At 45.0% G+C, this 23,995-nt stretch overlaps 1 protein-coding gene across 3 annotated transcripts in view; it reads left to right on the top strand.

Moving 5' to 3' along the window:
* KCTD20 (potassium channel tetramerization domain containing 20) overlaps positions 1–23,706 on the top strand; it is a 29,736-nt gene extending 6,030 nt beyond the window's left edge. For 2 of the 3 annotated variants that reach the window (XM_084220645.1, XM_084220646.1), the window contains exons 2-8: positions 14,615–14,811; positions 15,459–15,738; positions 16,782–16,884; positions 17,403–17,523; positions 18,456–18,653; positions 19,107–19,217; positions 20,600–23,706. In XM_084220645.1, coding sequence (XP_084076771.1) covers positions 14,664–14,811; positions 15,459–15,738; positions 16,782–16,884; positions 17,403–17,523; positions 18,456–18,653; positions 19,107–19,217; positions 20,600–20,892 — 1,254 coding nt within the window. In that variant the 5' untranslated portion in view covers positions 14,615–14,663 and the 3' untranslated portion in view covers positions 20,893–23,706. Of the gene's footprint in view, positions 1–5,243; positions 5,290–14,614; positions 14,812–15,458; positions 15,739–16,781; positions 16,885–17,402; positions 17,524–18,455; positions 18,654–19,106; positions 19,218–20,599 lie in introns of those variants that run through there. The other variant, XM_084220644.1, reaches the window with a different exon arrangement.
* The last annotated feature ends 289 nt before the right edge of the window (positions 23,707–23,995 follow it).

Here is a 23,995-nt window from a genome sequence, read left to right as displayed (position 1 = left end):
CTCAGGTTATTCTGGTAACTGATAAACCGGAGTGAGAGGTCCACAAAAGGTGTGAGTATGGAAAAGGCAGGAAGAGAGAAAGTGATGGCACCAGCAGCAGCAGAGTTTCTGGATGGACTGGAGATGACCACAGTGGATTTTCTGAGTCCCTCAGTTCATGTACTCAGTATCACCTGCTAGTTCAACATGACTGGAACAAATAATGGAGAAAAATAGAATAAGAAAGCTTTAACCTCCGTGAAAGTGAGCTCATTTCTTCTTCCTCTGGGCAAGTGGATTAAAAATCATGGCGTTACATAATCTCTACCCACAGAAAAGCTTCTGTCTGCCTGGAATGTTATCTGCTGTGGCAGTTGGTGTTTATGAATGAGTTCCCTAATCCATTGACAGAAATGTTCCAGCAGGCACTTGCAGACTTCCCTGTAGTCTAATGCTTGCTGAGAAGCCCTTAGTCAGGTGTCAGGGGCTGATACAGCCTCAGGAGATGAATGTGTCCATAACAAAGGCCTTTAAACTGATAGGGGTTTTGGAAAAAAAGACTTTACTGCCTGTCCTGGGAAAGGAACCCAACTAAGGAATAGAAAAAGAATAGAGATTATTAAAATCTCAGGTTTTGATTGCAGTTAAAAATTGATTTCTTAAATCCATGGAATTTCATATATATGAGCATAACCTGGCCTTTTTCTATAGGATCTAATTTTTCTTTTTCCTTTCAGACTGACCAAGTTACAAATATGAAAAATCATAAGATTATTCAGTAATGTGCAAATCAGATGATTCAGGTATATTTGAGAAGTGGTTCAGCTTTAATATAAAGCACCCAAACACCATAAAGTTTTGCCCACACCCAGGCTTTGCTGAGATGCATCCTAAGCATGTGTAGATTAGCTAATGTTTGAGTCTCTAGGGACAGGCAGGTTTTAGCTTTTATTCTAAATGCTGCTGATCTCTGGACTCAGCTGTGCTGATTTCAAAGCTCCCTTTGAGTGCAGTCGAATCCATCGATCGGGATGCTGCACTAATGGAGAGCAATATTGATCATGAGCATTTCTTGGGCACGTGGGAGAGGAGATTTCTCATTCCCAGCATTCTCTCCTGTTTCACATCCAGTAATGGGGCTGGAGCATCTCTGCTCCTATCTACCCCAGCTCAGGCTTGGGGTGAGGCTGTGCTGAGATGTGCTGGGTGGGGTGGGAAGGGCACTGGGACAGCTCTGTCACTGCTCCTGCTGTTCTGGGGGTGGAAGTCCCCTCCCAGGACTGAACAAGGTGGCTCTCAGAAAGACCAGAATGAGTGTATTTGATGCAAGGAGCTGTGTTGACGTGCAGGTTTGCTGTCAGGCCCAAGGAGTGATAAACAGCTGGGTTAGAGGAGGTCAGCTGGGGATGCTCTGCACAAGATACTGAAGTGAAGCCAGTCTAATGATTTCTGTTACCTTGTGCTGGCTGAGCAAAGGGGGAACTGGGTTTGTTTATTGATAATTACAAAGCTGTGGAGAGCTTTGTGCATTAGCACTGTGCTATATTTAAATGGTATCCTGTCTGTCAAATGTCCCTGTTACAAAATGTTCTTTGCCAAGAAAATGGACCTCTGTTTTTTAAAGTTGGTTTTGAAAATCAGTTCTTTTCAGAAAATTGGTTAATATGCCATGGCTGTGGCACCTTTGTGTGGCTTGACTTTGTGCTGTTAGGTCATTCCAAGAGCATTTTAAAGGTGTTATAAGCAGCTATGGGAAATGCCACTTCACCACTTGGAGAGTAGAATGATTGCATTTCTGAGAGATTGAATAATTCTTAGTGCAGAAAATAGAGTGTTCTCCAGCCTCTCACCCTGTGTGCTGCAGACGCTTAGTGCTATCTTTAATTAGAAGGCTGTCACAGCTGAAGTAAAAATAACAACTCAAAACAAAACCTCCTGTGAACCACACTGAGAGCCATGAGCCTTAAAGGCTTTACTTCTGGAACAGCTGGAGCCCTGACAAGGAGCATTCCAGCCCCTCATGCTGCCCAGGCCGTGTCTGGCACATGGGGCTGGAGGAAATGTTCCCCTGCTGGGACTTCTGCTTAGGGGAGAGGTGCTCCAGGTTCAGCAGTAAGAGGAGATTGATGTCTTATGTCTTCAGCCAGACTGACAAAAACCACCTCATTTCATGCAGGCCATGTTAAGAGCTCTAAAATGTCACAGTGTGGTCACCTCTGGTCAGGACTGAGCTGAAATCCTCAGGTTGGAGGGAGCTGCTTTTGGGACATTAATAGACCTTTTAATTAGCAGGCTCTGCAGGAAAACCTATCTTCTTGTTAAGGATTTATTAAAATCACACATAAGCTCTGCTGCTGAAAGATGCTAATTAATTCAAGATTCTCTTGGATTATTCAGCAGAAGAGTGAATATTCCTCACAAGGACAGGCTTTGAAGACCATTTCCTTGAATTAAGTAACTTTTTTAAATTCCTGGAATTTCTTTTGCATGTTATCTTTGAGATAGACATGAAACCAGCTGGCCAGAATATTGCTGGGTTCTCTCTTGTCAAGGTAAAAACAAGCCAGAGAGGCCTGTTCTGGAATACACTTCAATTTTAGAACTTTCCCCTTTCAAGAGTGACCTTATCCAGTACCCAAATGGACAGCACGAACACTTCATTATGTGTGTTGAAATAGGCATCCTCTCTGCTTTTTCAATTTTGTATATTTTTTTGTGGTAATTCCTTTTTTTCCCTCACTCAAAATATGGCTCCAGTTCCTGGGTAATTTTGCTGTAATGCTGCACTAGCCAAATATTTTTGTGGAAGAATTATTAGTCATAGAAGAAAGAATGTAATGGAATATTCTTAGAAAGTGTTATAACTATGCTTGACATGTAAAATATTTATCCAGGCATGTAAACAAAGCAAGAGATGTCTTGCCAATGTCCCCTTGTAAACCTTGGCTGGTTTGAAATCATGAACTGTTTTTCAGTTCTTGAAAATAAGGTATCAGGTTCTCTGCTGACATGAATTGGCAGAGTGCTAATGGTTGGCCTCACCTAGATGAAATTGTAGCCCCTGCTCTTGCCTTCCTCAAAATAAATCAGGAGGTGTTTTCCAAAGAGCTGTAATTGTGCTAAATAAAACTCCTGTGTTTATTTTGGTTTCGGATTACTCAGTGTTACTTGCAGTTACTAATGCAGCTGCACCGTGAAAGGAGCCTTATGTTTGTTTTGCTTTCTCTTATTGTCTGTATCTTAATGAGAATTAAACCATGTGTCTGATTCGGAGAACTCTGTTCTTTCTAAAGACAGCAGTGATAATGTTCCCTTTGTGCCTCAGCTCAAAGGAGCATCTCTGCCCTGCCACAGGAGAATTCAGCTGTGGCTTTATCTGAACTGGCTTCCAGCACCTGTGGTGCTGAGATAGGGCAGTGCCCCTGGGGATGGCAGATAAATGTGCCCCTGGCAGGGACCCTGTGCCAGCCTGAACCATCCCAGACTTGGGGCAAGATTCCCAGTGCTGGGGGACACCTGACTTTGCCAGGCCTGCTTCTGCCCTTCACACTGGGCACAAACTGCACCTCCTTCTCAACGTGCCAATATTTCCTTGCAAATTGAATTGCCTGCCATTGCAGCCTCCCTGGGTTTGTTTCTTGGGATTTCCTTGGAGTTTTTTCATTGTTATTATTTTGAAAGCTCCTGTGACTGCATCCAAGTTTCAAAAATGTGCCACCTATTGTTATTTTTCTGAGTGCTGCTATGTAATTGGTCAGAAATGAATGGCAGTTGGAGTTGTAGGGCAGAGTTGTAGCAGATGAGCTGGGAATGAGTGAGCAGTTACTTGTTGGGATCCCTTCCAGAGAAGGAAGGTGGAGTTTTGAGCTGCTCACAGCCTTTCTAAAATAAGAGTCCAAACAAGTAGGTGCTTTTTGCCGTGGGTGAAATGTCAGATAACTTTTTGTAGCAAGCAAAAATGTAAATGATGAGAGGAATGTTGGTTTAGGGTATTGTCTCTGCTGAATTTTAAATTTTTACTTAAATTAATTAATGCTTGTGTAATTCATGCTGATAATACAGCAGTGCTCATCTGGAGAGATCCACAGTGGACAGTTGCTGTTCTAAAAACAGATAGGGTAATTATAAAAGCTAACTTATAAATTATACATACACAAATTATGTAAATTATATATAAAAATATATAAATCTATTCTTTCTCTTGATGTTGGCCCCCAGCCTCACCTGGTGTGGGACAACACCTCTTGGTGATTAGAGATTCTTGCTGTTTACATTCCCCCAGCCTATTGCACCTGTATCTGGACAGATGAGAGAATTGGGCATTAAAGAAATAAAATCTTGACCCCAAACCAAAAATAATAACAAGTTTATGCATACAAAAGTTATTAAATTAGTGACTTGGATTTTTTTTCCTATGTTGTATTGCTTGGTTTGTTTTTAATTAAGAGCTCTCTGAAGGCATCTTTTATCCAGACTTGCCAGGACACATGTGCTTTATCATTGGCATGAGTCAGGAGGGAGATAGTTTCCTGCCTGTTTAGACTCCCTCTGCATTAAAAATGATATATTATTGATGATATGTGATATATTTAATTCTGTTGTTTTGTGAAATTGTGTTTGGAGCAGTCTCTGAGCAATCCAGCTGTATCTTAGGGGCAAGCAATAAGAGACAGAATCGATCTATTTCATATTTGAGCTGGCAGAGGGGAACGTTTCCAGGTGACATTTCCATGTATTGCCTTGGCCATGGCACCTGAGCACTGAGGGAGAGTGGTAGTGCTTATTGAGGCTCTTCAGCAATGCATTGATGTGTCAAAATAACTCATTTTATCCTCAGTTACTATGAATTTGTTTGGTCCCACGTCCTGGGGCTCCTGGGCTTGGGAATCCATGTTCACATACTTATGTACATAACCAAAAATTCTGGTGGCTAATGCCTCTCTTCCTGTCTAAGGGATGTGTGGCAGGAGGATGGCATCAAGGGTTAATAAAATTGAGCCTTCTCTACCCCACAATTCCTGCAAAAACTGTCTGAATTAAGAAATTGGAGAGATATTGGGGAGGCATTCACTGAAAAGAGGAGACTTTAAGCTGTTGCTACACAGATTATATTCAAACTTTCCACGAATCAGCTGGAGGGACTTTTAACCTGAAATATTTACATGAATCAGCCGCCCAGGCTTTGGGGGAGTGACCAGTGCTGCTCGAGGAGTTTAAACTCGGAAGCTTTGCAGTGCCTGGTGCTTCTCTCTGCTCCAGGAGGATTTCGGGGTCGTGGTGCAGGGAGCACCCAGCACGGATGAGCCGGCAGTAAGTGAGGGGTGCTGGGCACAGGGTTTGCTCCAGAGTTACACCAGGAAATGTGGGTGATCAGAACTTCTGGTGCTTGCAGGTGGATCAGATTCTCTGTTAGTACTCCCTCCTTTATGCTGTTTATAATTGAAAAATTGGACTTCTCGTAATATAAATGCAAGAATTGAAGTTGTGGGAATTTGGAACCAAATTGGCTTTAATTGCCTAAGAACAAAAGCTGAGAAATAAAAGGTTTTTTAAATCCAAAGGGATAAGGCAGCTTTTTTATGCTTTGCTGAAGTGTGTGGGATTTCCTGAAATCTTTGTAAATGCTCTTGCAGCAAATGGTAGAACAGAGAACACAGCCATACTCTGTTGTCTGCAGCACTTATTCCTGTTGCTGGCTTTCACCTAAGTATTTGTAGCTTAATTTAACACAGGTGAAGAGAAAGTGTAACTCACAGGTGTCACCTGCCTTAAAACTTTATTTAGCTCAGTATTGTTTATTTTAGCAAATTTGTTTTTCCTGTCTCTAGGTAAAAATATCCTGCTTATATTTGCAACAGATCATCTTTTGCCACAGTTTTTTTTTTGCTTTTCCCTGATCATATCTGCACAATCCAACCTTCTGCCAAGGAAGGAGGTGTGTATTCTATATGGGCATGGCCAGCTTTATTAAAAGTGCTGAATTTAATCAGATAGCAGTCATTACCATAGTGGTAAGAAGCTTTTTATGAGGATCAAATATCATTTTTCAGGTGACTGTTTTTATTCCAGTATTGTGAGGAAATACCCCTTACAGTTCACTTGGGTTTGCTCTCTAACATGAATACCTTGGGCCTCAGAGGGAGGGAAATAAAAAAGCAGTAAGTTGTTGTTGTGGTGAGGAATTTTGCTCCCGTGGTTGGACATTGCTGGATGCATTTCATCTCTTCTGTTGGTGAGGATGCCACAGTGTCACCTTCCTATTTTGGGAAAGTCTGTAATAGGTTACATCCAGTTAATAAATATCCATTATTTTTCTGCATGTTTCAGTCTTAGTGACTGTAAATTGGCAAAAGAAAAGCTGAGTGTGAGGCTGAGTGATGAGGGGTCAGTTCAGTGCATAAACTAAGCACTGGTGGCGACAGAAAGACCTGGTGACCCCCAGTCTTAAATCAAGGTGTGCAAATGCAGTGTTAAACCCTTAAACCCATATTGCCAACTGTAGTTTTGAATTGCATTTGTAGAAACAGTAGATTTTTGTTGAGCCTCAATTAAAGGAGTAAGTCAGTAAACTTTGCTAACAGTGTAGCACTATGCACAGAATGGGAGAAACAATCCAGCATTTCATCAGCCTCCTTGCTGTCTCTTGCCAACATTTTCAGGCTGTCCTGCATTGCATCAGGCCTGCTGGACATTATTTTCCATCTATCATTTGAAGGCAGATGGAAAATGAATCCACTGTATATTGATAGGGTTATTTTATAACAAGGGAAAAGCTTTTTGTCATGTGCCTGTGCTGGTTCAACCTATAAATCAGCTTTTATTATCTGCTTGTGTTTGTGCTGGGAAAATGAAATGAGGATCAGTAGGAGGTTTGTGAAGAGCATGTGAAGGCTGCAGTTGGATGTTTTTCTCTCTGGTACAGTCCAGGTGAATGGCTGGACCATGTTGTTCTCCAGTGCTCCAGGTGTATCTACAGCTGTGCCAGGGAGTGGCAACCCCAGCCCTGCCAAGTCTCACCTTGCCCTGAGCATCTCCACTGGTTCAGGTGCACAGGGCAGTGCTTGGGGCTCAGCCTGGAAGTGCTGCTTTCCCTGGTTGGGAGAGACCTGAGGAGCCAGGCTGGCAGAGCTGGGGATGTCCAGCCTGGACGGGAGAAAGCTCCAGGGAGACCTTAGAGCCCCTTCCAGTGCCTAAAGGGACTAAGAGAGCTGGAGAGGGGCTTGGGACAAGAGCCTAGAGTGCCAGGACAAAGGGGAATGGCTCCCACTGCCAGAGGGCAGGGTTTGGTGGGATACTGGGAAGGAATTGTTCCCTGGGAGGGTGGGCAGGGCCTGGCACAGGGTGCCCAGAGCAGCTGTGGCTGCCCCTGGATCCCTGGCAGTGCCCAAGGCCAGGCTGGACAGGGCTGGGAACAGCCTGGGATAGTGGAAGATGTCCCTGCCATGGCAGAGGGTGGCACTGAGGGGGGTTTAAGATCCTTCTTAGCTACAGAATGAGCCATCAGGTCTGGCCTAATTTTTAAATACAGGATAACATTTCACTTTTTGCCTTTCTTTCTACTGGGTGAGTTCCTGTCACTCTGCAGAGCCCTCTGAATGACTCCCTGCCACTGGGAAATTTTTATTGCAGGTGAACTGAGCTGACAGGCAGAATTGTTTGGTTTTTTCTCTTTCTCTGGGAAGGTCTTCATGTGATGATCAGAAGCAAATAGTTATTATGAAAATTAGAAGTTGGATTGCTGCCTACTTGCCAATATTAGAATTTTTCAGATCAAGTTTGATGGCTGCTTTTTTACTTTAACCAATGTTACCCAGCCCAGGGGAGATCCATTATCTCCATGCTGCATTCCCTGCTGTGGTTTATACCTTACAGTGATTCCCCTAATCCTTATGTACAGGAAACACTTCTTATTTATCTTAAACCCATGAGACAAAGTAGAAAGCCAATCATTGCTATTTTGTTTCTCTGCTTTTATGTTTAGAGAAACTTTTGGAATATTCTAAGGAGACCTTTTAAGAATTTATGCTGGTTTCATCTGATATAAAGTTAGTTTTCTTCCTAGTAGCTTCTAGGGGGCTGTGGTTTGGATTTTTGCTGGAAAAAAGAGGTTGATAACACAGGGGTGTTTTAGTTATTGCTGAGCAGGGCTCACACAGAACCAAGGCCTTTTTTGCTGCCCAGTGTGCTGGGGGTGCTCAGGAGTTGGGGGTCACAGCCTGGCCAGCAGACCCAGGGATGGATATTCCACTCCTTATGGCATTGTGCTCAGCATACAGAGCTGGGGGAAGAAGGAACAGGGGAAGATGTTAGGAGTGATGGTGTTTTTCTTCCCTTGATGGAGCCCTGCTCTCCTTCCTGCCCATGGAAAGTGAGGAAATAATTCCTTTTTTGCTTTATTTGCATGCACAGCTTTTATAGAGTCATGGAATGCCAGAGTGCCTTGGGTTAGAAGGAACCTTAAAATTCATCGTATTCAACCCCCTGCCATGGCAGGGACACCTTCCACTGTCCCAGGCTGCTCCCAGCCCTGTCCAGCCTGGCCTTGGACACTTCCAGGGATGCAGGGGCAGCCACAGCTGCTCTGGGCACCCTGTGCCAGGCCCTGCCCACCCTCCCAGGGAACAATTCCTTCCCAATATCTCATCTATCCCTGCTCTCTGACAGTGGGAAGCATTCCCCTTTATCCTGTCACTCCAGTTCATTATGAGCAGTCCATCTCTGGCTTCCTTGGAGCCCCTTCAGATCCTGGAAGATGCTCTGAGGTCTCCACACAACCTTCTATTTTCCTTTACCTATTAAAATGTCTGGGTCTCAACCCACAAGTTACTCTTCCAGTTCTCTCCCCATCCCACCAGGGAGCAGTGAGCACTGAGCACGTGGCTGTTTGGGGCTCACTTGCCATTTGGGGTTAAACCAGGACACAGATGAAAGCCAGGCTTTAGCCAGGGTGGAAAGACGTGCAGTTCCATCAGAAATCCATCTTGTTCTCAGAGCAGGGCTGTGGAATTAGGTCAGGCACACCCTGCGTGCGCGTGTTTCCTGCTTGCTCATATTTCTGAGAATAATTGTACATGGGAATGTTTTTGTAGACTTAAAGAAGTGTTGTCACCTTAAAAATGAGTTGTTTGGAGTTTTATTTCTGTCGTGATGGTTAGGCTGTGGTTTAGGAAGAGGGGAGGATTGTTCACCAGCTGATTCACTCACTGCTGGTGCTTCCTCACCGTTTGCAAGCCAAATGGTGAAGTAAAGCCACTCATTTCTACTATTCATACTCTCTTACACCTTCTCTCTTGCCATGCTAGATGACAGTGAGACCCTGTATAAGCTGTCAGGGCTTTAATCCTCAATGGATTTTGGCAGCTAGGCTTTTCATGATTTTTCTTTGAAGTTTCTGTGAAGTTCTTCATGCCTAAAATGCTCTATAATGGCTCTTAAAAAAAAAAATCCAATGAGTATATATTTATAAATATAATAAAATATTGTATTTATGTAATACAATAAATAAAAAGTAGAAACCAGCACGCTTGCACTGATGCTTTTGTTTTCTTTTGCTTAATAAATGTGCTGTATCTAAATGGGTTTTCTCTGCTGGCCACGTGTCAGTATTTGAGTTTCTTTTCATGGCACACATCACCTTGTTCATGGTGCTCTGTGCAAGTGAAGCCATTCAGCTCCTCCAGTAATGGGGTGAGAGCTGCATGCATTGGGAAGTGGCTTTGGATGTGCTTTAGATCCCTTAGGGTGGGGAAGGATAATGTACTGGAGATGTCACAGCCTCTTTACATTCCGGAACACTTCCTTAAGGATTGCAAAGAGCAGGGATCAGCCTCTTTATCTCTGCAAAACATTTGCAGCATGAATTGTTTGTACCAATGGCGCATTGCAAAATTCAAGTGTTTCCACTTTGTGATTAAAAACAACTTAAATATGACTTCCATGTTTTTCCCTCAACAAAAGACAAGGCTCTAGACAAGTTTAAATAGAGATGATTTCAGTGGGACCACCAGCACAGGGTCTGGAGAGCAGAGATGTTTGTGCAGTTGCACAGCTCATTCTTGACATTGTTGTGTTCAGAGGAAGGAGTGTCCCACGTGCTCCATATATGGCCAGAGCCAGATGGGAATTTTGTTTTTTGATTCTGATACTGATTCCTTTTAAAAAAAATTTAAAACCCAGACTTTCTCTGGTTGGTGGAGTTCTTTCTCTGATCTTTAGTGCTGAATATGACATGGGGCTTTTGCTGCTCCTGAGTGCCCAGCTGCCACAATCCAGCTGTGAGGCTTCAGCTCCTCTGTGGACTGGTCCTTACCTGCTCCTTCAGGATCTGAGCATGCAAACAAGTCACAGAAAAGTGAGGAAAGCCATCAGGGTGCCTGTCCACTGTTCCTGAGCCATCCTGTGGTACCAGCCAATTTACACTTCCCAGAGGGTGGAAACATGCATGGAAAGAGCCCTCTAAGGAGGGTGGTAACCTGGCAGTGTTTGTCCAGTTTGAACTGCTGGTGCAGGGCCAGGAGCTGAGTAGTGAACGTGCTCCAAGTCAGTAACACCTGAGCAGGCAGTGGGCCTGCTGCTCTGAGCCTGAGGATTAGGTCTCTGCCTCTGTGTCCCTGTTTTCTCTCATAAAACACTTCCCTGCAGTGCTTCCCAGGGCTCTTAGGAGCAATGAGCAGTTAATATTTGTAAAAAGCTTTGAAGCTGAATGGTGCTAATTATTATTTATAGGCATTCATTCTCACCACGGGTAGTTCTCCTTGATCCTGGGCATGAAAGGAAACCAGGACATTTGTAAGCTGGTCAGGCAGGAGTTTGGCCTTGAAGTCTTTATGTACTTGTTTCCCCACTGGGTTCTGGGTGTGTTTGTAATATATTTGTCACATTAAATGACCAGTTTGGGGATTTATTGTACCAGCCAGATGTGCCAAAAGATCTTTACTCATTTCCCTCAATTCTGCTGACACACGACCTGCAGGATTTTGGCATACCAAGAGGGGCCAGGAGACGGGGAAATGCCATCAGCCTGATCTGGGTAGGATGATCAGCAGGACTGGATGTTCCACTTCCAGGAAAGAGGAAAGTCAGATCTTATGCTTGGGAGATCTACTACATTGCAAAGAGCAGCTGTTTTCAGCAGGTTTTGCTGGTGCTCAACTTTGTTGAAGAAAACAGAAAAGAAAGAGGAGAAAGATGTCGAACAGCAGGGCCATTTTTTCCCCTGTCAGTCCTTCTTAGCAGATTAAGCAGCAGAAGGGGGGGAATGACAAAGGAAAATTGGTGTATTGTAGTTCCTGAGTAACTGGTGATGGTTCTGGAAATAATTTCTGAGCTGCTGTAGTTAAGGACTCTGCTGAAGGGTGTGCAGGGTCTCTGCATTTAGTTCAGTGCTTGAGGTGATGAACAAAGGTTTCAACATTGACCCAGCCCAGTTTGGTTGTGAAATTCAGTTGGTGTTTCGTGCTATTTGACATCACTTAAATGGGGCTTGTAAGGCAGAGCTCTGGGGAAGTTATGGAGTCTGAGTGCCCCTGAATAACTCTCCTCTTTGCCTTCATATACTCTACTTATTGATCTGATTTCCTGCCTAATTTCTCCTCTCTGCTGAGTAATGCATTAAATAATCAAGAGATTGTTCAGGCACCACAAGGAGAGGTTGTTGGCAGAGCTGCAACAATTCAGCTCTCCTGGAAGAAAGAGGCCCAAGAAGTAAATTTTATGCTTATCTTGTTTTCTTAATGGAGTTCTTGTCAGCTCACTGAACAAATCCTGTTCCCTAGTGAGTGTGGTAGCATCAGCTTTGTCAGGGATATTGTTTCAGTGTAGGAAAGTTAATGCTGGGGGGAAAAGAGTTCCTGAGCACAACCCAGTATGGTGTCTGTTCCTCTGAGCAACCTGGGCTAGTGACAGGTGTCCCTTGAGATGCTTTAAGGTCCCTCCAGCCCAGAGCATTCTGGATTTCCTCCTCACAGCCATCAAGTCTCAAGAATAACTCTCTTAAAGGGCTTTCTCTTAGGGTTAGGGTTATGATTATATAGCTGCTCAACAAGAATATTCTTTTCCCCATATCAAAATACTTTTCCCTGAGTAAATCAAACTGCATTTTAAAAACCAGGTTTTGGTTTTCAGTGCAGTTATCAAATTTTAAAGCATGTTGGTTCAGATTACAGATTGCAGAATGTTCTGAGTTGAAAGGGACCCACAAGAATCATTAAGTCCAAATCTTCAGTGAATGGCCCATGCAGGGATTGAATGTACAACCTTGGTGTTATCAGCATCATGCTCCAGCCAACTGAGCTAATCTCAGGGTCAAAACATACAATATAATAATTCAGTGAATGTGTTTAAAATCACATTATTCGTTGTATAAATACTTTAACATTTGCAGTCTTCAAAAATTCCATTTCCTCACAATAATTACAGTGCTGTGAAACAGGGGAATAGTTGACTTTTTGTTCCACTGGACATTGTCAATTCTGGAATTGATTTAAAGGCTTTTGGGGGGGAAGGGGTATGGGTGGGGTTTTTTTTCCCTCCAGGGTGTTTTAGAGTATCTGGGTTTTCATATTTAGATTTCCCTCCACACCCCTCTGTCCCACTACCTGGCACTGCTGGACATTCTACCCCCCCTTTGCTGCTCTGGCACACAAGAGAAGAGGGCAGAGGGTTGCTCAGGTTGTTCACATGGAGCTTGTGTTACTTTTGATCAGGTAAAAAATTTGTTCATGTGTGACCACATCCATCCCACTTAAGGTGTTAGGAAGGGTTTTTCCCCCTGAGGGTGTTGGGCACTCACCAGGCTCCCCAGGGAATGGGCACAGCCCCAAAGCTGCCAGAGCTGCAGGGACAGGGTGGGATTGTTGGGCAGTCTGTGCTGGGCCAGGAGCTGGACTCGGTGATCCCTGTGGGTCCCTTCCAGCCCAGGATATTCCATCATTCTCCCTGGAGGATGCTTGCTCACACCATTCAGCTGTGGGTGATCCTGCAAGCAGCAGGGAGGTAGATTCTCATACTGATGTTCTCCTCCAACTCAAGATATTCCATGAGTCTGTTCCCAGGTACAAGGCAGCATTCACAGGGGTTCCTGGGACTCTGAGGGGTTTCTTCAGAGGCCAGGCAGCCAGGACAGGAAAGCAGCCTGGAAGCTATGGGGAGAGGGAGTTGAAATGCAACTTGAGCCCCACTGAGTATTTTGGTGAGAGCAGAGGGCAAGGCAGTGCTCTGGGTGCTGTTCAGGTTGCTGGGACTGAGATGACCCTTGGGGGCTCCTTGTGTCACTGTGCTGCCAGCCAGAGCCTTTAAAAAAAAGAAATGGTTTTGTTGTTGCCAAAAATCGTCCTTTGGACGACCATCACATGATGTGTAAGCAGCAGATTTTCTAAAAATATACAGATATAATAATGCTGGCAACTTAGAATTGGGTTTACAGAACAAAAGGAATGAATTGTTACTCCCTTTTAAAATTCTCATTAAGAATAAAATGCTTAATTCAGACTGCCAGTAACGATGGGCTTGAAACCCACCACTGAACTGCTCATTAAAGCCTTCACCCTCAGCAGGTGCTAGCCAGAAAACTCAGCAACTGATTTGGCATTTTGTTGTTTTATTAGTGCTGTGTTTTAGCTGCTTTGTCTCTGCCAGGCATCAGAGACAGCACCCACAGGCCCTGCAGTCATCATTCAGCCAAGGGAAAGACACAGGACAGTTGTTCTGCAGGGGGGAAATTGGAAAAATTCATTAATGAGGAAATTGGTATTTTATGTTTGAGAGAGTGAAAGGAAAACACTTGAAGCCAAGAAAGGAGAGCTGGTTCTTGTCCAGAGCAAAGCAAATGCCAGAGAGAATGAGGGAAAGAGACAGCAAAGAGATCTGATCTGTTAGGAGATACAAAGGAGTGAAGTGGGTCTTAAAGATAGAAGGAAAAAGGAATTTTACTTGGAAAAAAAAAAGGAAGCTGTGTCTCTGCATGTGCTGGAAGAGCATTCCAGATGTGAGAGGCAGTGGTTAAAGCATCGTGTGTGGGGCTCCTCCAGCCATGGCTGCTCTGCACTGTCCAAGGGTTTGTCATGGGAATGTAGTGGGTTAAATACTGGGGGGAGCACTGTGTGACAGCACAGCATAAATCAGGAAAAAAGAACCAAAAACAAGCAATGATTGGGAGTAGGGAACCTCTTGGTGAAACCTCACAGTGGATAAGAGGCAATGCTTGAGCTGTTAACTGGGAAAATGTTATATTTCAGGCTGTAACCATGTTATAGAGCTCATTTGGCCAGGACTGAGAGTCAAGAATATAAACATTTTTAAAGGGCTGTAGAGGTCTGGAGGAGTTGCCAGGAAGGTATTTGCAGGAACACACATGTGATCTAAATACATCAGTGGCTTTAGACTTAGCTTTGAAAAAGTGAAGGACTATAGATTAAGTAGATTTAATAGACCCCTGATTACTTTAAAATCTTTTTTTCCTTCTTTCCATGTGAGGGTAGAGGCATAACTAGCACCATAAGCCTCTGAAACAGAGTTAAATACCTGAATAAATGCCTTTTGAGCCTGAGGGACCTTGTTTGTGGTACTAGATGCAGAGATTTGAACTTTGTTGCTTGGGAGTTTCTTCCAAAACTAACAACCTGGATTCTCTCTCCAGCTCTTCTCTTAGGAAACGCCACCAACTCCTCACAGCACGGAGGCCCAGCATGAATGGGAACTGTGCTGGGAGCACAGAGTGGTTGAGAAATCTGGAGTCCAGTTGTCCTGTGGAAAACAGAACTGTAGCAGCCCATGAGTCAGAAGAAAGTTCTGTGGTGTTAGGAGGTCACAGCCCTGCAGTTCCCAGGACTGAGGGTAAGGATAATGCCCTCAACATTGTAATCTTTGAGGGAGATGATTTTTTGGGCTTTAAGGGGTGTAATGTTTTGGAAAATGTTCCAGTATAACAGGGCAGTTTGCACTGGGCAGTATGTGCCCTGCCTGTGCCAGGCTGCTCCAAAGGTCAGAAGTTCACAGCAGAGTTCAGCATCTTGGCACGACCATCCCACAGGAGTGCCCTGGCCAGCCTGGAGCTGGCCCTGCACAGATTCACTGCAGGCATCTGGGCAGTCCTGGGTGCCCACCACGGGCTGGCACTGGCCACTGCTGCCTTACACCACTCTGGTGAGGTGTGTGCTGCTGCTCAGCTTCCTGTGGGAGTCCTGCCAGCAGGCTGGCTCTGTATTTCTGGCCTTGTTTAATTCCTGTGCTCCTGCCCTTTTCAGCTGAATCCATCTTGCTTTAACAGGGAGCATTAAACACCATGGCTCACCAAAACATCCAGCTGCTGGTTCAGTTCAATAACAGCCTAGTTTTATGTCATATAACATCACCCTGACAGTTATGGCATCCTTAATTATTGCATGACTCAGTTTTCTCATTTCAGTAGGAAGTGTTACTATGAAATGATGTTTTTCAATAAATTTTCTCCTCCCCTTGCAATGTTTGTTTGTGTCCCTCAGGTTTGGATTCTGAATGCCGACACAACACTTGCCCAGTCAATCCCCAGATCTGTAGCATGCTGTCTGCTCCTGAAGAACCTCACAACTGCCATATCCCAGATGGAAATAAGAGACAGCTGGAATATTTTAATACCCAGGAACGCCATGGATGCTGTGCATTGTCGTCAAGCAGCAGTTCCCAGACAGTAGCTCCAGAGAAAGTGACCCTGGTGGTGGATGGCACCCGCTTTGCAGTGAATCCCCAGATCTTCACTGCTCACCCTGACACAATGCTGGGAAGGTGGGTCACTTCTGTTACCTTCAAGGTACATTGGGACAGTCTAAAATTTTTTTTTAATGGAATAAACATGTAATGTTTATTTTGTGATCTCATCTGTTACACATGGTGACCTCAGTCAGAATTTGGCTGTGAGTGAGGCCCAGAAGACCTGACCAGATGGGGAGTTAGTGATTCTCTAGATAAGTCTCCATGTCCATCAAAACATGCACACTTAGCCAAAGGTGATCGCCTTTTCCTTCTCCCCACGTGTTTGCCTGGTCTGTCAGCGGTACATCTGTCCCCAGCTGATAACCTTCCTCCTGAATGTGGAATATGATAATGCTCCATCCTTCCTGCTGCCACCTCTTGATACTCTCCCAAAAGAGAAGTTACTCAGCTCCTACTGAGAGGTTGGAGCCCTGTTGCTGCACCAAGAAATCCTCGTGTGCTGTATTGCCAGGGGGGCTGTATTGCCAGCACTTGCACCTCTCTGGCCAAAGGGATCTGGTGGGTCACTGACCCTTGCATGGGTTATTGTGTAAAACAAGGCATCTAAAGTCATGTGGAGTTATCTGGTGTAGGTCAGTGCAAGGGCTTTATTGCCAGGGGATTTTCTGCCCCAGGACTGAATGATCTGTTCCTTTGGCTTGTTCCTTAGAGTGCAGTAGCCGTAGCAACAGAGGCCTCCCTGAGCCAAGTCTTGTCCTTATTTACTAAGGAAGAAATTGGAACTGAGGTTTAAGTTACTGTATCTCTGTGTCACTGCTGGGCTTCATCACAGAATCATGGAATGGCCTCAGCTGCAAGGGACCTCGAAGCTCAGTTCATTTCACCCCTGCCATGGGCAGGGACACCTTCCACTAGCCCAGGTTACTCCAAGCCCCATCCAGCCTGGCCTTGGACACTTCCAGGGCTGGGGCAACCACAGCTTCTCTGGGCAGCCTCTGCCAGGCCCTCCTCTCCCTCACAGGAAAGAATTTTTTAACCCCAGTGCACCTGTTTGTCTCTGGAATGAATGCATTTCGATGTCCTTGTGCACTTACACAGTTCTTTGCCTCTTGCAGAATGTTTGGGCCAGGCAGAGAATACAATTTCACCCGGCCAAACGAGAAGGGCGAGTACGAGATCGCAGAAGGGATCAGCTCAGCCGTGTTCCGCACCGTGCTGGTAAGGGCAGCTCTGCAGGTGGGGAGAAAAGAAACATAAAGCAATCTGTTTGTCACCTGTGCACAGCTGAGCCATCTCCAGGCAGCTGCACTCCCTGGGACATTCTGGTTTTACATTTTGCATTGTGATTTCTAAAGAAAAAAATAGAGCTTTGGTATAAGTCCACATTTCAGATATTTGCTTGTATTGCCTTTTAGCTTTTCTCTGTTCTGCTGTTGCAATTCCTGGGCTTTATCCTGACCTTGTGGTTGCATATAAATACATATTGCATATTATGTTATTATAAAACCATGTACCATAGAAAAGTTTTAACTGGAGCTCATCATTTATCAGACCCTACAGGATCTGCAGAAAGATGTAGATTCTCAGACTAGCAGGGCTGTTTTACTGTACACAGAGCTATAAATAGTTTCAGTATCTCTCCAATATTAGTAAACAAAATAAAGAACTAATTAGGAATTATCATAGTCCAAGATGTTCATATTTTTTCTCTCCAAAAACTGTCCTTTTATTCACAGGATTATTACAAAACCGGAATCATTAACTGCCCTGATGGGATTTCCATCCCAGACCTTCGAGACACATGTGATTACCTCTGCATAAACTTTGATTTCAACACAATCAAATGTCAAGATTTAAGTAAGTATGAAGAGAAATCAGCTCTTAGGAGATCATCTGCAGGGCGTTGAGCACTCTGATCCTGATTCAGTGCAGTTCTTAATCTTGAGCTTTAATTTAAGCATGAACACATGGATTTCACTGGGGCTCAAGTTGCATTTCAACAGCTTCCTTTTGGCTGCTTCAATCCCAAGTGAAGTGACCAAATCCTTCAGAACACAGGCACTTTGCTCCAAAAGCAAATTATAAACATTTTAGTCTCTTTTTCTAACAGAGGCTGAGCAGAGCTTGCTGTTACTGCCAACAAAATGAATGCTAAAAGCGGGATTATAACCCCTATCCAGAGAATCATGAATAATTTAAGCTAAAGGCTGATGGGCAGAGCAGGAACCAAGGATACCAAATCTGGAGAGCAGTAGAATTCCTGGTCATGAAGGGATTTGATTTGGAGCAGCTTTTTGGTGGGCATGCTGGCAGAAAGAAGTACTTTTAGCACAGGCAGGTGTGTGAAAGGCACTTTACTGAAGTGGGGTGTGTGGTATCATAACACAGGAGGCTGTGGGTGGAATTTCCTGCCCTGTTCTCTGGTGAGTGATGACAGAGAAGACAGCAAAATGTATTTTCAAGGGCAGAGGTTGTTGCTGGAAATTCAAGTTAAGTATCATAATGAATTAATTATTCAGTCTATTACTGTTTCACTGTATTGATTGGAGCTTGGTGGGTTTTTAATGGGAATGGAATGGTTCTGCAGTGCAATTTGCATCCCATTTGAAATGCAGTCTGCACTTCTGACTTTGCCAGTTCTGGATCTGGAGGCTGTTGATGTGTCTGAACATATGTTGAGCATTTTGTCTGAAGAAGAACTCTGGCTGTGCTCTTGGATGGATCTGGGAAGTGCAGAGCTGAGATATTTTCATGCTGCAGCAAAGCTGCTGTGATTTGTGTCTCCTCAGGTGCTCTGTTACACGAGCTGTCCAATGATGGGGCTCACAAGCAGTTTGACAGCTACCTGGAGGAGCTGATCCTGCCCATCATGGTGGACAGCGCGCGGAAGGGCGAGCGCGAGTGTCACATCGTCGTGCTGACCGATGAGGACACCGTGGACTGGGATGAGGATCATCCACCTCCCATGGGAGAGGAGTATTCTCAAAGTAAGGGCTCTGCACTCTGTTCCACACACACCCAGCCATAAGGAAGGAACACATTCCCAAGCTCCTTCCTTCAGGAGGAGATGCTGGCACGTGGAGCCCTGATTTGTGTGCTCTGTATGAGCTGGTGCTGCTAGAGGCAGGATGCCTGGCTAGTTAGAACTGATCCCAGCACTCACTGTACTTTTCCTCCTGTTTCTGCCTCCCCTTAGCTTTTTTCAGGCTCCTTAATGAGGGAATATTCTTTGCTTTACACTCCCATCACCACCCAGTCTATCGAGACTGAGATTTGCATCTCTGCCCTCCCAAAAGGAAGTGCAATTAATCCCAGTGAGGAAAACAGACACTTGAAATAATGCTTGGAATCCACATCTGGCTTTTGGCACAGCAGGGCATGCCAGAAGCAGGGAGAAGGTTCCTCTTTGTTGATTCTAATCACCCCTTTTATTTCTCAAGTCCTTTACAGTTCCAAGCTGTACAGATTCTTCAAGTACATTGAGAACCGGGACGTGGCAAAAGCTGTGTTGAAGGAACGGGGCCTGAAGAACATTCGCATTGGCATCGAAGGTAACGTGCTGCTTCAGCAGGGGAAATGCATCACCAGGTGACTCCAGAGTCAGCAAAGCCTGATTTCTTCTGGACTCCAGGCATTTCCTTGTTTACTCTGTGTTTTACATTTATCTTTATGAAGCCAGTTAAAACTCAGCATGTTTTTCCTTTACCTCTACCCTGTTCCACTGAAATTGGCCAGGGGGCTTTAAAGTTAAAGGAAAGGTACATAACATGTAGGAGAAGGACTTGTCTCCTTAATAATGAGTAAACAGGAAACAGGAGTCAAATGCTTCCACCTGCTGATCCAACTTTCCCTTAGGGAGCTTACAGAATGCTGGGCTCTGTCCTGGGAGACTTATTTTTATAGTAGCTATGTTTGCTCACAGAATGGCTGGTGCTGTGCAGCACCTGCAGGCTGACTACACATAGTGCTGCACCCTCTTGTCAGAGAATCATGGAATAGTTTAGGTTGGAAAAACCCTCTAAGATTATTGAGTCCAACCATTAACTCAGCACTGCTAAGCCTGCCACATCCACAAGTGCCACATCCGCATTTCTTTTAAATCCCCTCACAAATGGTGACTTCACCACTGCCCTGGACAGCCTGTGCCAGGGCTGGACAATCCTGGTGAAGAAATTTTCCCTAATATCCAATCTAAACCCCTCCAGCACAGCTTGAGGCCATTCCCTCTCCTCCTGTCCCTGTTCCCTGGGAGCAGAGCTGACCCCCCCCAGCTGCCCCTTCCTGCCAGGAAGTTGTGCAGAGCTACAAGGTTCCCCCTGAGCCTTCCTTTTCTCCAGGCTGAGCCCCTTTCCCAGCTCCCTCAGCCACTCCTGGTGCTCCAGACCCTTCCCCAGCTCCATTTCCTTATCTGGACACGCTTCAGCCCCTCAATGTCTGTCTTGTGAGAGGCCCAAAATTGGATGCAGTACTCAAGGTGCCTCAGCAGTGCCCAGCACAGGGGGACAGTCACTGCCCTGGGCCTGCTGGATGGACCGTGGCTGGTACAGCCCAGGTTGCCCACCTGGGCTCATGTTCAGCCTTGACTCCTTATTTTCTCCCCAAATAAACTCACATCATCCTTATAGTTCTCCTGATTTATCTGGCCCTTTTTCCTTCTCATCCCCACTGGCTCATCTTTTGGCACAAGGGGATGACCTGCTCCTGGAGCTTTAAGTTTCCTTCTTGAACAATGCCCAGCCTTTCAGGACTCCTTATCAGGGGAAAAGAGAACAGTTTTGCAAGCTAATAATGCTAAATGTGGAATCTCAGCATTTGTCTGCTCATTTGTGTGCGTGTCCCACCCTGACCCCACAGTCACTCCTACCTGGTTGTTCTAGGATCCTTTGTGAGTCAGAGAGGTGCAGTGGAACTGAGTGGCTGTCTGTGTTTCCAGGGTATCCCACGTGCAAGGAGAAGGTGAAGAGGAGGCCTGGTGGCCGCTCTGAAGTCATCTACAACTACGTGCAGCGGCCCTTCATCCAGATGTCCTGGGAGAAGGAGGAGGGCAAGAGCCGCCACGTGGATTTCCAGTGTGTTCGCAGCAAATCCCTGACAAACCTGGTCACGGTGGGGGATGATGTCTCAGAGGACCACGAGGTTATCATGCATCACCCCCCACAAGTGGATGAACTGGACAGGCTGAACGCCCCCTTCTCCCAAATGGTTGTTAACGATCTACCGGATTAGTGTGGCTCAGGGTGGAGGATCCTGCTGGATGTGGGAGACTCTCACCACAGTTTCATCCCAGGTGATGGGACACAGACTCCTGCAAGGTGCTTTATCCTCCTTCATGCTCTTACTACGTTGTCATATTTCAAGCATGTTAATAAAGAGCCACACTCCATAGTCTTAATTGTGCAATCAAAAGCAACGTCTGCTCAGACAAAAAGAGATGACCTATTGTTTCTACTACAGAGGCTTCTGGATTGTGGGTGCTGAATATTTTATCTAAACTTCTGAAAGAAGAGCACAAGTGTGGAAATGTCTTGTGGGACATGAGAGGAAATTCTGGGCCTGTCAAGACAAAGGTTTCCTTTACCATTAGGCACAGCTTTGTTTTTGTGAGTTACAGAGGAGTGAACATCAAAGCAGGACAGATGATATTCTATATCAACCAGCAGAAATGTAGCACAGTGTGACAGCAAACCCTGAGCACGGAGGAATCTGTTTGCACTGCCACCTGGCTTTGGATCCAGCGTGGTGTACTGCTGCCCTAGGAAGGAGGAACCAGTTCCATAGGAAGCAAATTCACAGGAATTCCCCATCTGTACTGCTCCATGAGATGGAATCATTGTTTTTAGGGATGTTTTCTGTTATGTTCAGTAAAATGAGTAGATCATGCTGAAGGAAAACCCAAAAAAGACTGTAGCTGATATTTTAACAATAAAATAAATCTGTTAATAGCCAAAAAGATGTAAGAAGTTTTCTGGAGGTGACTGTGCATACTGAAGACTTTTAGTTCTCTTCTTCATCCCCCTGCTAAGACAAACAAAGCCAGTGGAGGAGCTCCCAGTTTACTACCTGAGTAAAATCCTTGGTCTCATCAACATTAGTCAGAATTGCTGTAGACTCCCCAAGGAGGTGCTGCAGCAGCTTTAAAAAGCCAGCTACATTCTTCCCAATTTGGAACTGACTGGGCCATTTTTCTGTCAGGCAGGTAAGAAATACCAATAGCAAACCAGCCCTGCAAGAAGAGAAAAATGCACATACCTGGGAACAACTCCTTTGTTGCTCTGAGTGTGTTATCCTGATCTATGTAAGGTGCTGGGAATTTGGGTTCAAGGCCAGCAAAACTGTGACTGTAAGAACAGGCACACTCCAGGCTGGATTAGCTCAGGTGGATTGGAGCTTCACTGGTCCTGCTCCTGCAGTGCTGAGTTCCCTGTGGGAACTGGTTTAACCCCTGATGAGCACACAGTGAGTTCTGCACTGCCCCAGCTCAGCTGAGGGCACCCAGAACTGAGCTGCCTCATAAAACCATCCCTTCTGATGGCTCTGTAAAGGCTCTGTGTACCCAAAGCAGAGTTTTAAAACGTGCTGGTGCAAAGAAAAGCTGAAACCATTCAAGAAGGAGAGGGACAGAGCTCCTCACAAAGCTGGGCAGGTCAGTGCTGCTCTGGCAAAGCTGTTGAACCTGAGTTGTGTGAGTGTTACCTGGTCAGCCTTGGCAAAACTGAGGTGTAGGTATCAGTCTGGCCCTAAAAAGTTTAATTCTTTTTTGCCAGGCTGTAACATCAAGCAAATTTGTATTGTTCTCCTTCTGACTGCCAAGTGCATGGTGAATTGAGCAGTGAAATTTGCTGCTGGTTGCTGCCAAGGTGTTTGTGGTTTTCAGTGCAAGTAACATAACAAGATCAAGCAGAAGTTTTTAGTTTTAAGTAACAAATCTCTGCCAAGGTACATTTTAGTTTCCATTAGTATGGATACAAGTTCCATTCTCTCAGTGTTTCCATTCTTAGCTTCTTTCCCAAGTGCAGCAAATAGATTTCTTTTAAAAAGAAGTGCCTATGGGAAGATTTCAGGACCTCCTAAGACTCCCAGGTGTTCAGATGCCTAAATTTCTCTTGACTATTTTTGAAAACTCCTCCCTGTGTGTCATTGGGTCAGTACAGAGAAGTGTCCTTTGGTGCCTGCACAGAGCTGGGTGATATGCAGACACTCCTTTATTGCTCCAGATGAATTTTTGTTTATGTGGTAGAGAAAGGAAGCCACATGGACCATGAAATTCCACCAGGGGCCAGACCACCCCCAGTCCTTGCCTTGCTATGAGCTGTTCCCCAGGATAACAGAAGCCCTGGTGAGCCCAGCAGTGGTGGAACTTGTCCCTAGGCCCTGAGTGCCCAGAGTGATGGCCCCCAGGCTCTGGGATTATGTTTTCCAGTGTGTATTTATTTCCCCAGCAGTGTCAGGTTTAAGTAAATGAGTGTTGGTATTGCCCAGCTGAGCTGGAATTGGAGGTTCCACAAGTTCTGCTCTAAGGACTGAAGTGTGGGTGCTGTTTCAGGACTGTGTCAAGGCACCAGGTGATGAGAATTGCACCTCAACAGCACCTTGTGGGATCTGACAGCTAAAGGACCATATCCAGCCAAACCAATTCCCACCCAGTGTGTTCCTGAGCCCAGGGGCAGCTCGGCCTCTGGAAGGATTCAGGCAATTCCTTAAACTGCACCAGACCCTCTTGGGAGTTACAGATTGTCAGTGCCTGTAGGAGTTTGTGGTTCCCTGTGCAATCAACTGGATGGACCTTCAGCATGGGATGCACATTATCCAGCTCCCATGATTTCCATGCAGATTTACCACTTACCCACTGTAGTTTATTGGCTTTCCCAAGTAATTATTCATTCTGGATTTTAAATTTTGTTAGTAGAGTGAGTTCCATTGGAACATGGAATCAAATTTTAAAAGTGTTGGCATTTCTTCTTCTCACAGTCACCTACTTCAAGTACAAGGTCAACTTTTGTCTTCCTCTGGATGTACTGAAGTGCTCCTGTGCTGTGTATGGACCCCAGATGTATGGTTTCTTTTCTGTATTAAAGTATAAATTATATGTGACCTGTTTGGCTCCTTTAAAAATTGTTTTAAATGTGGAGTAGAACAGGCAGGGCATAGAGAGCTACAAGGTTTTGTGTCTTTGCTTCATTAAGTAAGTGTGGGTTGTGATTCCAAAGTCTTAGGAGTAGTTTGGCATCAGAGCCTGGTTTGCAGGGAGGTGTTCCTACCATTTGTGCTGAGAGGACCCCAAAGTTTCATTGCAGTGATGTTCTAAAGGCAGCACAGACAACACTCCTTG

Source organism: Fringilla coelebs (genome assembly GCF_963513975.1).
Source record: "Fringilla coelebs genome assembly, chromosome: 23".
NCBI classification, from domain to species: domain Eukaryota; kingdom Metazoa; phylum Chordata; class Aves; order Passeriformes; family Fringillidae; genus Fringilla; species Fringilla coelebs.
Note: the sequence above shows the minus strand (reverse complement) of the source record. Positions and strands in the feature narration are given on the sequence as shown.